Genomic DNA, 15,932 nt, shown 5'->3' with positions numbered 1-15,932 from the left:
CTTCAAAAATATACATTTTAACGAAAATCATGTAATGTACAAAATTATATCAATTAAAATCTTAATAAATCGCTATTTTATAGTGTTTTAGGAACATTATTAGGCTAGATATGAAAATAGGTTTTTATAGTGCTCAAAATAAGCTTTAAAATGAGTACTTCTGCGTGTAAAATGAGTAAACTATCATGCAAATAAAAGACGCATATAATGTTTTTTCATTTAAATCAAATAGTTTTTCAGTGCCATTTCCAACAAATTTAAAAATAATCGTATTTCATTTAGAATTAACTTGGTTAAAGAGATCTTGATGGATATATGGATATAGAAAATACCACAACTTTAGTACAAACGATTTTCAAAAAACTCATGATTTTATGAAAAAAAAATTAAAAAAAACATCCAAATTCTCATTATAATAATTCTGAAAGAATACGTATAAAAGTATATATATATATATATATATATATATATATGAAAATTCGAGGTATTTTTCTGACTTATTATTGTTGTTTATTATTTTTCCATTACACAAATATTGATAGAGGTTTTAATTAAGGATGCGCGGCTGTCCAACCAGAGGTCTTTCGAGCCTTTTAACCCTTCGCCGTTTCACAATAAGAGAAGTTACGGTAAAATTTATGATATAGAAAGTTGTAGCTCTTTAATCACCTTTAAAATAGTGTATTACAAGTTCTGATAAAATCATAATTAAAAGAGTAATAATCCATTTATTGCGGTGGATGGTGACGGAGTGCAAATTGTTTTCACTTTTGAACTTAAGATAAAGATTAGCCTATTTCCAAAATATCAAGTAAATTGGAGCACAGTAGAAAAATTCACAGAGCAATAATGTTGTTGATCGTAAGTTGAATAGAGCACATGTGAACAGGATTTGACAAATTAATTCACTTCAAATATAAACTTAAACAATAATGAATATTGATTTATGGGAGAAAAAAATGTAATTTAGATATTAAAATTACTAAAAGCCAGTTCAAATATGGTACGAAATTATAAAAATTATAGGCAGCATTATTGAAGCAATTATTTTGGGTAGAAAAATAAAAGGTGATATTGCACCTTTGTCGCAAATGCTATATATTAATTCTTTCTGAATTTGTTGTACTTTTTAAAAGATTTCAATTTTCAACACGTGTATCTTATGCTATGACCATAAATCACAAAGGCAGACGATCATTTTTAGTGTGATAAATTTGGAAAATCAATGTTTTAGTCGTGAATAAACAAAAAATCATTCATTTATACATCCACATCTACAGGTATGACTAAAAATACTATATAACCCTTAAATGCAATAAAATAAATTGAGCTATTGGAAATAAATTTGTTCTATAAGTCGCAGTGTATAATTTTTAATATACAATTTTATTGAACATTTTTTAATATTTGTTAAATGAATAATTAAAGTGTGGGAATTGAGAACAATCATTTTATTTGAAACAGTTCTACATTCAACATCACTCATATATTGGTGTAAATAGTAATTCAAAAAACAGTAATTATTATTTTTAACTAAGCAGTAAATATTAGTATAAAATATTGAAAAATTGTAGGAATGGGTACAGAACAACGTCTGTCGGGTCAGCTAGTATATATATATATATCTAAATATTTTTATTAAGTATATATTTTAAACAATATTAGTTGGAACATTAGAGTGTTTAAGCTTTTGAATGATTTTTTCTTTAAATTAGAATTAATGAATTACTATTAATTATTTTTAATAATACGATGTCGAATTTATCAATCGGTTATCAAGTTTAAAGTTTAGCGATTTTTTAGTATATAATTTCATTCTAAACGTTATTAACTTATATATAAGGGCTTATAGTGAATTTTATTAGCTTTTCATTGGTATATAAAAATAAAAGTGTTATTTAATAAGTTTCAACAAAATATGAGACTTAAATATCAAAAAAATGCCCCAAATTACATTTCCTGTGTCAAACCCAATTTTCTTGAATTTCTCCCACATTTTTTCCCATATTTGTATTCCCTCAAGATTTTATGATATTTTCCACAAATATTTTCCCAATTTTCCTTGTTCTAGCCCTAGTTTCACCCCATTTCAACCCATTTTCCTAAGATGTGAGGTTTTTTGTATGAGTATTGTACCTGAAGAGACAGTTTAATGTGTTGGTAAATTGTTAGTAGGGTAGCTAGTAAGGTAAAAATTGAGAAAAAAGTAGTATTAATAATCAATAACATCAATTGTAATAATATATAGTAATTTATAATAATTATAATAGTAATTTGTATAGTAACAAGTTGTTGATCGTTTAATTAGAAATCGAACATGAGGGGTGGTTTATTCGGTTACATTTTTTTGCATTTGGCCCTATAGTCTTAGATTTTGTGAAAATACACCCCTGTTATTATATATCAATAGAAAGCTTATAAAATTTACTATGAGTCTATATAATATTTGGAACAAACTAATATTAAAAAAATCGTTCAAATTAGCAAACTGTATATGAAGCCTTGGTTCCTTTTATACACTTTTATTCTAACTTTTAAAGAGCTCTGCAGGACGTATTAATTATCATAGCATAATGAAACTTAAAAGAAAATATGATTAAGGTATGTACTTTAATATGTAGTACTACATTTTTTTAATTTCTAGTAATAGTATTGAATTTTAATACATTTCTGTAACAAGTACTAAACCTACATAATATGTTATATGAACAATACCATAGAACAATCTTATCATGTTTGAAGAGCTCTTCAGAACGTATTATTTACACTAGGATAATGAAACTTTAAAGACAAAATAACTACAGTATGTATTTCAATATGTAGTACTACATTTCATATAATTTTCAGTCCTAGTATTGAATTTAAATACTTTTCTTGACCAAGTACTAAACATATAAAATATTTTAGATAAAAAACTCTCATATTTGAAGAGCTCTGCAGGACGTATTTATATAAAGAGAATCTTGAAATTTTGCAGTAAATATACTTAAACTATATACTTCAATATGTAGTACTACATTTTATTTAATTTTCAGTCCTAGTATTGAATTTAAATACTTTTTCACAACAGGTACTGAACGTATAAAAAATTTTAGATCAGGAATACTCTCATATTTGACAAGCTCTGCAGGACGTATTTATATAAACAGAGTTCTAAAATTTTGCAGGAAATATACCTAAACTATATACTTCAATATGTAGTACTACATTTTATTTAATTTTCAGTCCTAGTATTGAATTTAAATAACTTTCCTGACCAAGTACTAAACGTATAAAATATTTTACATGACAAATACTCTCATGTTTGATGAGCTCTGCAGGACGTATTTATATAAACACAATTCTAAAATTTTGCAAGAAATATACTTAAACTATATACTTTAAAATGTAGTACTACATTTTTATTAATTTTTAGTCCTAGTATAGAATTTAAATACTTTTCTTGACCAAGTACTATACGTATAACATATTTTATACTGTCATGTTTGAAGAGCTCTCCAGGACGTATTAATACAAATAGGAAAGTGAAATTTTGACAGAAAATTTATTGAGGCATATATTTTCCTTCAGCGCCCTTTCTAAAATCGTCATAGATAGGATCGTGCAGTGGCGTAGTCCATAAGTATGTTTTCGATTTAAATGTATGCGTACTTTAGAGAACATTCTACCCTGTACGCAATTGTGTGTTCGGGGGTTGTTTTGCGCATAGATCGAATATATATATATATATATATATATATATATACAGATATATATATACATATATATATATATATATATATATATTTATATTCGGAAGGGGTCGTCGTCGTGCAAAGAAATACCAAAGTCGAGAATCGATCGCCTGCGCGCACCCCTATGCGCAATGGAAAACGGATTTCCACGAATTTCCGACGCGTTCACAACGAAATTTTCCTCTACAAAGTATACCGAGTTGATGTAGGGTCATAGATTATTTAATTTAGAACAAATTTGTAGAATATTTGATTTGATTTGGACAAACGGTTTAGAAGTTACAGAAAAAATATGTTGCAGTTTGATCTGTTTTAAAGTATATCGAGTTTATAATTTTGTATATAAGTTTGTAATATTTTGTTCCAAATGTTATTAACTATTATATACAGACTGATAGTAAATTTTATTATCTTTTTATTGATATATAATAACAGGGGAGTATTCTCACAAAATTTAAGACTATAGAGCCAAAAGTAAAAAAATGTAACCATCTTGCATATTCGATTTGCAATTTTAGACTTAACAAATTATATATTATATTATATTATTACTTAATTATTTATTATTTATAATATTTAATGTATAATATATTTTTCATTTTCAGAAAAGTTGTGAAGACGTTATCAAGTGCTTTAAAAATTTCTTTACCAAGAAATTATAAAAAGCATCGTTTTATTTGGATTTAAAACGATTTTAGGTAATTATTTGAATTGTTAGATTTATACCTATTGATAATTATCGATTTTATTATATAATAATATTAAAATATTACAAGATAAAAGGTAATAATTGCATCATATTATATTAGTAAACAATATATAGTAAATGTGACATTATATTGTATTGGTTTGATCTAATTTTCTAAATTTTTTTGCACCAAAATGTCTTATTAATAACTAAAACTATTTAATAATTTAAGGGGTTTTGTATTTTTAAAAAGACACTAAAAGCACTTTTATAAAAACATTAAATATATATATATATATATATATATATATATATATATATAATTTATAGACACGTGCAATAAACATTTAGAAAAGATCAAGAGTTTTACTTCAGCAATTTTCCTGAATTTTTGCATTTCTCGACGTTTTGAAGGTTTCTGAACATTTTACTGGCATACCTCAGAAAAATGGATGTGTGTGTGTATGTATGTACGAGGTGTGTTCAAAAAGTACCCGGAATTACTAATAATTAAATTTCGCGGGTCTGGAGTGTCTGATTGTCAAAATTTTTTTTCATTGTGTTGGTATACATGCCCCTAAAGTATGATGAAATTTTCAGCTATATTCACTGTTTACTTTGTCTGTGGTAGTCGCTAAGGTTCGACGTGTTTTTTCTGAGCTCGGCGATTTTTACAATGGAAGAATTGAAAAGTCAAAGAATTTGTATTAAATTTTGCGTAAAAAATGAAATAAAGTGTTGCAAAGTGCAAAAATTCACCAGATATGGCTCCGTGTGACTTTTTCCTATTCCCAAAGTTGAAGAGACCCATGAAAGGACGGCGGTTTTCCTCGATTGAAGAAATAAAGGCCGAATCGCTGAGAGTGCTCAAGGACATATCAAAAAGTGAATATCAAGGGTGCTTCGAAAATTGGAAAAAACGCTGGCATAAGTGTATTATATCTGGGGGGGACTACTTTGAAGGGGACCACATTAATGTAGACGAATAAATAAATATTTTTTTGAAAAAACGAAAATTCCGGGTACTTTTTGAACAGACCTCGTATGTCCGCATTTTTTCATCCACGTTTTTGAGCGCACGGATCAACCGATTTGAATGGTTTAAAAAACATTCGATCCCTATTGATATGGAGACGTGCTGATTAGTTTTTGGCGAAGGCAGGTCCAGCCGTTACGGAGATACGGAGCAAAGAGTGCAGAAAATACAAATCGAGTTTTTGAGAGAAAGGAGTATCGGATTTGAATAATCTAAAAAACATTCAATTTGTAATGATTGAGAGAAGTGGTGATTAGTTTTTGGCAAAGACAGGTCCCGCCATTTCGAAGATACAGAGCTAAATGTGCAAAAAATGTCAGTTTTTGAGTGAACTAAGCGTCCGATTTGAATGATCTCAAAAACTTTCTGCTTGTATTGTCAAAACAATTGCTTTTGAGGATAAAAAATTATTACATCTTTTTTTATTTTCCATAAAATATTGTTGTAATTTTGAATTAAAAATTCAAAAAATTACCAAGACTAAGCACAGTCTAAGCGCCACCCTGGTACAAATGTTTACCCAAGTGCGTTTAGACTGTGTAAGTACTGGAACATTTTTCCAATACGAATTTTGTGAAAACTATTGAAAAATGTGAAAATGCCGCCAAGCTAAGCACAGTATAAGTGAAAATGTCGCACAGAATTGTTTGCAAATGCATTTAGACTGTAACTATACGCGAGCACTTTTTCAATTTTGTGCAAATTAGGCAACTATTTTTTTTTTAAATTGAATTCGAAATGAAATGACGATTGTTAATGCTCTGGTGCTAAATTGATTTATGATTTACATTTGATTTGCTCATATATAATAAGATAGCAAAAATAATGAAAGTTACAGTATTTGTAATATTATATTTGAAAACGTTTAAAATTTCTCGAATATTTCATTACGGTACGGGAAGTTCCAGCAATTTGACTTAAGGCACGATGCCATACACCACTAGTTATAGTAATATGAGGTAAAACTACTACATTGGTATATTTAAAAAACTAGAACTGCTAGAAATTCATACTCAAAAACTATCATGGGGGAAAAAATACATCTTGCCTTAAGGCACAATACCACTTACACCTAGCCTTATTCCTCTATGTCTCTTATAAACGCAGCCTTATAATTTACATTTGATTTGCTCAGATATAACAAGATAGCAAAAATAATGTAATAATAATATATTTGAAAACGTTTAAAATTTCTCGAATATTTCATTACGGTACGGGCAATTTGCCTTAAGGCATGATGCCATACACCACTAGTTTATTTCCAAAATCGATTCAGAATTGCGGGCTAAAAAGTGGACGAATTCTTTTTCACTTTTTTGCTATTTGCAAAGAAACGGCTTGGCTGATCGTCGCGCAAAATTGATAAACGCTAGTCCTAATCGCGATACATCGAAAAGCTTTTGAATTTTTAAAATCGGTCTAGCCGTTTTAAAGAAAACGTCCATTTATTCATACACACACACATACTTTTTCCAAATTTGGTCTCATTTGATTCAGAATGACATAAACTTCTCCTTCGGAAAGTTAAAAATACATCTTGCTTTAAGGCACAATACCACTTACACCTAGCCTTTTTCCTCTATGTCCCTTATAAACGCAGCCTTATAATTTACATTTGATTTGCTCAGATATAACAAACAAGATAGCAAAAATAATGAAAGTTACAGAGTATTTGTAATAATATATTTGAAAACGTTTAAAATTTCTCGAATATCCCATTACGGTACGGGAAGTTCCAGCAATTCGCCTTAAGGCACAATACCACTTACACCTATTCCTTCTCCATATCCCTTATAAACGCAGCCTTAACCGACTCACCTGTATACGCATGCGCACAACCTCCCCTCCTCTTGCCCCTTCCAGCCGCCCTCGCCTAAATTCCTGATCTTGCATCCCTCTCTCGCCGGTCGAAGACGTCGCCTTCGGCTCTCCCCGTCTCTCTCTGACCCGACTCAACGCTCCGTCACTGTGCGCTGCGCTCCGGCCAGAACAGAATACGCAGAACGAACCTCTCTTCTCTTGTAAGTTCTTTGAATAAAAGTAATAAATAAAATTATAAAAATTATTGGTAATCGATTTATTAAAGTGTGTGCTTTAGTGGGTGTAATAAAGAATAAAGGACTTTGTTTTTGGTGTTGAATAAATAAATAAATAAATTCCAGTGGTGCATTTGTTGCTTTGAAAGTGACGACGACCATGCCGTACGCGTTCGGTGTATTGGCTTTTTATATTGGACTGCTGGCTGTAACTAATGTAAGTAGAAATAATAAAAAAAATTATTTATATACATATATATATATATATATATATATATATATATGTTATAAAATTTTAGTATATCAAATACTTGAAGAAAGTTTACACCTGTTAAAGGTGTGTCGGAGATTTTTACTCTCAATGTGTATACAAGGTGTACACACAATTCTCATTTATTATATTATTTTATTATTCTTTTATATATATAAAAATAAGTCGGATTTTCCTTCCTGACGAAATAACTCCAGAACACACGAACCGATTTATAAGGTTTATAGCTAAGAAAATTAGTGGTGCATGGCATCGTGCCCTAATGCAAATTGCTGGAATTTCAATATTATTATCTTATTATTTCTAATATTGTTATTTTGTTATATTTTATTGTTTTTCTAGTATTATTTCATTATTCAGAAATTTTATTTATTACCGTAATTAAAAATTTGAGTAATGACATTAGTGAGAATTATCAGAATTATTCTTGGTTAAGTCAACGAGCAATTCTTGCCGCAAAGAATAATGATGTACACGCACTGAATTTCACAATTCAATCAAAAATTGCTGGCGATTTGGTGACATACCAATGATTCCGACTGGTCTTCCGTTTGACTTCAAACAATTGCAATTTTTTTGCGTTCGCAATAACAAGTCGCAAGGCCAATCGCTTAGTGTTTGCGGGATAAATTTCAAATAGATTATTTAGAAAATCATTGTTTTTCACATGGGCAGTTATACGTTGCCTGTTCACGAGTTGGAAAACCATCCGCTTTGTTTGTGTTAACGTCAGACCAGAAAACAAAAAATGTGGTTTACCAAAGAGCACTTCAATGAAACGGATAATTTGCGGATTCACTTTCATTTACTTAGAGAAGTTCAACTCAAAAACAATTCATTTTTGTAATCGAAATAAATTCATTACTGTTGTATAATAGAATCATTTTTTTCCTTTTGAAATATAAAACAAACAAAAAATTTCTTCATCTTTCTCACGAAACCATCTGGTGGCGAAACGGAGTTCGTCGGGTTTGCTGGTTTATAATATAAATATATTTAATACATTTTGATTGTTATAAATTTATTACAAACTGGTAAATGTTAATTTTTCATATCAACGCTTATATTTTTATACAATGTGCACAATTTGTTTGTTTTTATCAAAACATTGTCTTCACATATATTTTTCAATATAGGTTTCATATAAGCTGTACAATATGTCTGTACCAATATTGGAATAACATCGGTCTTATCTTAAAAACTACTTATTTTAGAGTGTTTGTGTAAAAGAAGGTTTTATTTAGAATTTCATAAGCTAAAACTTTGTCTAGTATGATTTTCAAGTATTTTTACCGATTCTTGACATATTTGCAAAAAACTAAAGAAATGTGCTCGATGGTGGCGCGTGTACTATGTTGCTACTAGCATTTATAGCACATACCACCTTTGGTGTTATTAAATAAAAAAATAAATTAATATATCTATAAAATTAATTATATCTACAAAACTGTTTATTTTACTTTTATAGTGTAAAAGGCAGTTTTGTTCAGGATTTTATAAGCAACAACTTTGTCTAATATGGTTTTTGTGTATTTTTACCAATTTTTACACAATTTGCAAAAAACTGAAAGAATGCACTTAACTTTTTATTGCGACTAACATCTGCCGTATCTTTAAAACTCGTTAATTTGTAGTATTTGTAATATAAATTTAGTCGTATCTCCAAAACTGTTCATTTTACATTTATAAGGTAAAAGGCAGTTTTATTCAAAATTATATAAGCTACAACTTTGTCTAATATATTTTTTATGTATTACACTCGGTTTTTGAACAATTTGCAAAAACAACTGAAAAAATGCACCTAATTTTTTATTGACATAGAATTATTTATTTTTTAGGTTACGGTTAAAGTGCATTAAAGTTGGTCATATCTTCAAAACTGTTTATTTTAGAGTATTTATATAAAAGACATTCATATAAAGAATTTTATAAGCTTTAATTTTGTCTAATATGTTTTTAATGTATTTTAACGGGTTTTTGAAATATTAGGTTGTCAAATATCTCCCTTCCGCTTTTTTGTTCTTGGTTACATACAAAAAGGCGGAAGGAGATATTTGACAACCTAATATTTGCGATAAGCCGAAAAAATGCACCCCCCAATTTAAATACGTTTTTTTTATCAATGTCCATTTAAATTTAGTAATTTCTTGAAAATTGTTTATTTTATCATTTATATGTGAAAGGCAATATTATTCAAAATTTTATAAGCTACAATTTTATCTAATGTATTTTTTAAATATTACAATCAGATCTTGAAATAATAAATAAGCTTGCTATGAATAATAAATCAAAAAAAAATAATCGAAATATTTGCAAAAATCTGAAAAATATACCCAATTTTTTTCGCCCAAATTTTTTTCCCAAGTCGAGTATTTTTACAATTACAATTTAGTAGGGCCTAAATTAAATAAATAAAATTCAATTATAATTATTCTGTCAACGTAAAAAAAACGTCCGAATGCTAATTAGCAAATTTTTAAAGAATTCCTAATTTGGCTTGGTGATTAATTAATTGCAAAGACTTATATGGACTTCCTTTGATCGCAATTTATAAGTATACCGAGTTGTTGTAGAGTATTTTGTTGTTAGAAAATATTGTTTATTATTCAATTTCAAACAAATCATATAAATAAATCATTTACATTAATCGAGTGATTTAAGAGTTATGTTAAATATACAAAAGTAATGCATTAATTTTTTTTAATTTTTTTTTATTTTCATATTATATAACAATCAGAGTTATTTACATACCCTATGAGTTATATGGCTAAATTACACATAATAATAATAATAATAATAATCACAGAAATAAATGAAAAAAAATAACAATAATAATAATAAATAAATAAATAAAAATAGGTAATGCATTAATGAGGTGTTCAAATAACAACGTTGTTCAATATTAATTTTTAAGTATACCGAGTTGCTGTGGAAAATTTTGTTGTTAGACAAAGTTGTAGATAATTTAATTTTGAACAAATTTGCCGAATATTTCATTGAAATTAAGCTAATAGTTTAAAAGTTACAAGGGATTGCATTAGGTGCATTATTTCACTCTTTCCAAAATGTTGCAAAAACCAGGAAAAATATACCGAAAGTGTATTAGACAAAATTATAACTTATAAAATATATAGAAAATATGTACGTACTTATTCATCGTGAATTTATTGGTACTTTTTGAAGTAATTTTTTTTTACTTACTCCAAAATTTTACAAAAACCAGAAAACTTACACCAAAACCAGAAAACTTACACCAAAAGTGCAATAGACAAAAATGTAGCTAATAAAATTCTTTACACATTTTTCTTTTACAAAATTCTTCTAAACCAAATATTTTAGAACATAATACGCCCAAAACTTCACATCATGTTGCCATTAATATCAATTACTAAAACACATGGCCGTTTTCACACAAACACAAATGCATTTTATCTTTTTTTTTATTGACACATGTTAAAAAAATGTGGTTCAGGTAGTAGTTCATTTAAAAAGAGAAAATTCAAGGTGAAAGAACAATCTGTCTATAGACAGGTATATTGATACCTGGATGAAGGATGAAATCATGTGTGAAAAATATTTAGGCATATCATTTGTCTAAACTAAACTGTTCGTCTAAAATATGTAAAATATAAGGTTGTCAAATATCTCCCTTCCGCCTTTTTGTATCATAAACCAAGAGCAAAAAAGCGGAAGGGAGATATTTGACAACTTAATATCTGACAAATTTGTTCAAAATTAAATAATCTATGATGTTGTTTAATATTATAAACTCTGCAGCAACTCAGTATACTTTAAAATAACATTTGAAAACATGCAAACAATCCAAGACTAGTAATTAAACGAATTACATCACTTGTTTCTTATATAATCGGTATCTTTTAAATTAATGGTCTAAAATGAATGAAACATTCGGCAAATTTGTACAGAAATAAATTATCTACAACTTTGTCTAACAACAAAATACTCTACAGCAACTTGGTATATTTTAAATAATAATTAAATAGTTACAATGCAATTTATAGTTTATTATGTGGGTTATATGTACTATTTTCAAGTTGGATTTAAAAGTAATAATTGCTTCGAAACTACTTATTTTAGAGTAACTATATATATATATATATATATATATATATATATATATATATATATAACAGTTTTGTAAGAAATTTCATAAGCTACAATAATATACTATTCGAATAAGTTTTATAGTTTTTCAGATATTTCTAAAAAAGTGAAAAAAATTTACTTGTTCGAAAGTGCACTTTCGTCTTGACTATATAAAAAGCATAAATTTGTCACGTTATATCTTCAAAACTACTTATTTCACAAAACTTGTGTAAAAGGCGATTTTGTAAAGAATTTTTTTAGCTACAACTTTGCACTTTACAACTTTTTGATATTTTTATCGGTTTTCGAAATATTTGAAAAAAACTGTGTAAAGGACAAAATAGATATACATAGATTGTTAAAATGTAAAGGAAAAAAAATTCAGGATGTTATATTATCTAAAGTATTAATTTTAGGTAAATAATATATAAAGTAAATTTGTGCTGAATTTTGTAAGCTATAATTTTGTCTAATACACATTTACATAAATAATTAGTTTTGCAGTAATTTTGGAAGTGTTTTTTTTGTTCAAAAATATATATTTGTTTTGCAATAATTTTGTTAAAATTCTATATTTTTTTCCAATAGTTTTAAATATGATTTTTAACTACTTAATATACACAATATAACTATGTTTCCCACAGTTTGACAATCTTTGGTTTTCCATGTATCTACCTGCATTGACTACAATTTACATATATACATATATGTATGTAAAAATTGTTACCATCTGCATTTTAAACTTAAGAATATCGTTCGAAATTATTGCGAATCGAGTTTTTATAATAGCCATCGGCTAAATCGTTTAATAAATTATGTCTGTGCAAAAAAACAGCACTAAAAACGATTTCGACATCGAATTATTAAGGAAATTCGAACATAGTAGTAATAGATTCTGGATCACGATTGATATATGCATTTATTTATTGTAACTTTTAAATTGTACGTCTGATGTAAATGAAATATTTGGCAAATTTGTTTAAAATTAAATAATATAAAATATTGTCTAATATCAAAATGCTCTACAGCAACTCGGTATACTTTAAAATGATTATTGAAAACTATAGGTGAAATACTCTTGCCTGTATATGCATTTGTTTACATCTCCTGTAATTTTTAAACGGTTTCTCTAAATTATATAAAATATTTGGGAAATTTTTACATAATAAAATAATCTTTAATATTGTCTAATACCAAAATGCCCTACAACAACTCGGTATACTTGAAAATAAATACTAAACATAGAAATATAATTCTGAAGTGTCAGCATTTTTATATCATACCATTTGCTGATTTTATGAAATTTAATATCGTATGAATGAACTTGCATAATTATATGTATGTATATGTATATATATATATATATATATATATATAAATTTATATGTCATGATAAAATTGGATAACATCCAAATAGTTCAATTGAATTATTAACAGTGGCCTAATTTTTTATATTTTGCTATCCAAATGTTAAAATTTGAGTATACCAAGTTGTTGTACAGCATTTTTATGTTAGACAATATTATAGATTATTAAATTTTAAACAAATTTGCCAAATATTTCATTTATGTTAAACAAACGGTTTAAAAGTTACAAGAGTTATAATAATTGCATGCAATAATGACTCATAGGAGCTACATTGTTGTAAACGTCTTAAATTCATTTTCTGTTTTTGAATGCGATTTTAAAGTATACCGAGTTGCTGTAGAGTGTTATGGTGTTAGAAAATATTATACATTATTGAATTTTAAACAAATTTGCCATATACATAATTTAAATTAAACAAACGGTTTAAAAGTTACAAGAGTTATAATAATTGCATGCAAAAATATTACTCATACGAGCTACATTGTTATAAACGTCTTGAATTCATTTTTTGTTTTTCAAAGCGATTTTTAAGTATACCGAGTTGCCGTAGAGTGTTATGGTGTTAGAATATATTATAGATTATTGAATTTTGAACAAATTTGCCAAATATCTTATATATTTTATTCGAGTATTTCAAAAGTTATATTATATATGGAGTATATAAATGCTAATTGGTGAGTGGTGACTTACTATTAGTATCGATTTTGGCAAAAATAAAAATTTATATATATATATATATATATATATATATATACCTGTGTCCCTTTTCCCGGGCATTCACCTAATTTTAATCACAAATGTTTATTTTGGGAACACGTGGTCGACTTGTGTAAATAAAACACGAAATTTAATCTGTTTTCTTTCTTATCAAAAGGAAAAAAGTGTTAAGAGATAATTTGTATAAACTAAATAAAAAATTATTTCTTCTACTAAAAAGAAATTCTTTCTACATTTCTGTATTTCTTATTTTTGAGGTTTCAGATATTTATATAATATTTCATCAATAACTTGTAAACTATGAATGGAAACTAATTAGTATATTTGGCAAATTTATTCAAAATTAAATAATAAATAATATTGTCTAACATTATAATGTTCTTGGACAACTCGGTATACTTTAAAATCGTTCTTAAAAATTTCGGCCCTATCTTTTTCGTGTAATCTCTGACGGAGCCGATTTAGCTAATTCATTTGTTCTAGATTCGTTGCATTTCGGGCTTTGTCTTGAATACTAAATTTAGTACAGCAATTTTGAGTATACCGAGTTGTCGTAGAGCTTTTTGATATGAGACAATGTTGTAGATTATTGAATTTACAACAAATTTGCCATATAAACCAATTAGTTAGCATAAATAGTTTAGAAGTTATAAGTCATATAAATAATAATTGCACTATTTGTGTTTTTGTTTTCTTTAGCGATTTATGAGTATACCGAGTTGCTGTAGGACATTTTGTTATTAGCAACTAATATAGATAATTTGATTTTGAACAAATTTGCTAAATATTTCAATTATATCAGACGAATAGTTTAAAAGTTACAAGAGATATAATAAATGCCCAAACGAGTTTCAAATTATTCCCCGTTGTACTATAAATAGTACTGTGGGTTAATTATTGATTTATCCAAAGTGCAATGTGCATAGGACGTGTTATAATATTATAGCACGTGTCATGTGTCAAAATGACACGTGTCACACGTCGGAATGACACTTGTAGCATATCTAATTGGGAGAGCCGCAGATATATGTATGGCTTATTTAATATTACTCATAACTTATAAACGATTTGTTTAATTTAAATGAAATGTATGGGAAATTTATGCAAAATTAATTAATCTATAATATTGTCTAATATTATAAAGCTCTACAACAACTCGGTGTACTTAAAAATCCTCTTGGAGAACATTTTTTTTTTTTTTTTAATATAGGAGTTAAAGTTAATTTTAGATTCGTTTATGCCTTTGCTTACTCTATCTGTTGTAACTTTTAAACAGTTTGTCTAATTTGGATGAAATATTTAGCAAATTTTTATAAAATTTAATTGTCTACAATATTGTCTAATATTATAATGCCCTACAGCGAGTCGGTGTACTTATAAATCACTTTGGAAATCGATTATCATTTTCTTACGAAAATGCAGAAGATAATACATATTCTTAACCCATTGGTAAGAGTAAACCATACATTTTTTCGAATTTAATCAATCTGACCTTTAAAATCATTATAAATAATTATTATGATATATTTAAGTAGCAATTGTTATTATAATAATTGTTATTAACAATTCTAAAGGCGTTTCATACATTACTTGAATTATAATGGAACAAAAGACCTTGGTGTATTATTCATGTTGTTCAAAGATCTTCTTCATCGTAAAAAAAATATGTAATAAATTATTTTGTTTAAATAATAAACCGTACAAAATTACAACAAATTGGTCTATTGTAGATGTTTTGTAAAAATATAATAGAAGTACATTGAAAAAAATCTTCAAGAACAAAATAAAACATCTGTAAACTTTATTTATTAAATACTTAAATGAAGCCAAATATGGTTTCATTTTCAATTGCTATTTATGAGTATACAGAGTTGTTCTAGAATTTTTTGTTGTTAGACAAAATTAAAGATTGTTAAATTTTGAACAAATTTGCCAAATACATAAGTTACTTTAAACAAATAGTTTAGAAGATATA

The 15,932-nt window shown here is 27.1% G+C and overlaps 1 protein-coding gene across 1 annotated transcript in view; it reads left to right on the top strand.

Annotated features, from left to right (window-relative positions):
- The first annotated feature begins 7,473 nt into the window (after nucleotides 1-7,473).
- The window catches only part of LOC113389131 (amyloid-beta-like protein), a 71,015-nt gene continuing 62,556 nt past the window's right edge, over nucleotides 7,474-15,932 (top strand). Inside the window, exon 1 of the mRNA XM_026626184.1 lies at nucleotides 7,474-7,711. Within this exon, the coding sequence (XP_026481969.1) occupies nucleotides 7,655-7,711 (57 nt within the window). The 5' untranslated portion in view covers nucleotides 7,474-7,654. The remainder of the gene's footprint in view (nucleotides 7,712-15,932) is intronic.

The sequence above is a fragment of the Ctenocephalides felis genome, unplaced genomic scaffold (assembly GCF_003426905.1).
Source record: "Ctenocephalides felis isolate EL2017-DRISC unplaced genomic scaffold, ASM342690v1 CF-g0.4_SCAFFOLD_03573, whole genome shotgun sequence".
NCBI lineage: Eukaryota > Metazoa > Arthropoda > Insecta > Siphonaptera > Pulicidae > Ctenocephalides > Ctenocephalides felis.
Note: the sequence above shows the minus strand (reverse complement) of the source record. Positions and strands in the feature narration are given on the sequence as shown.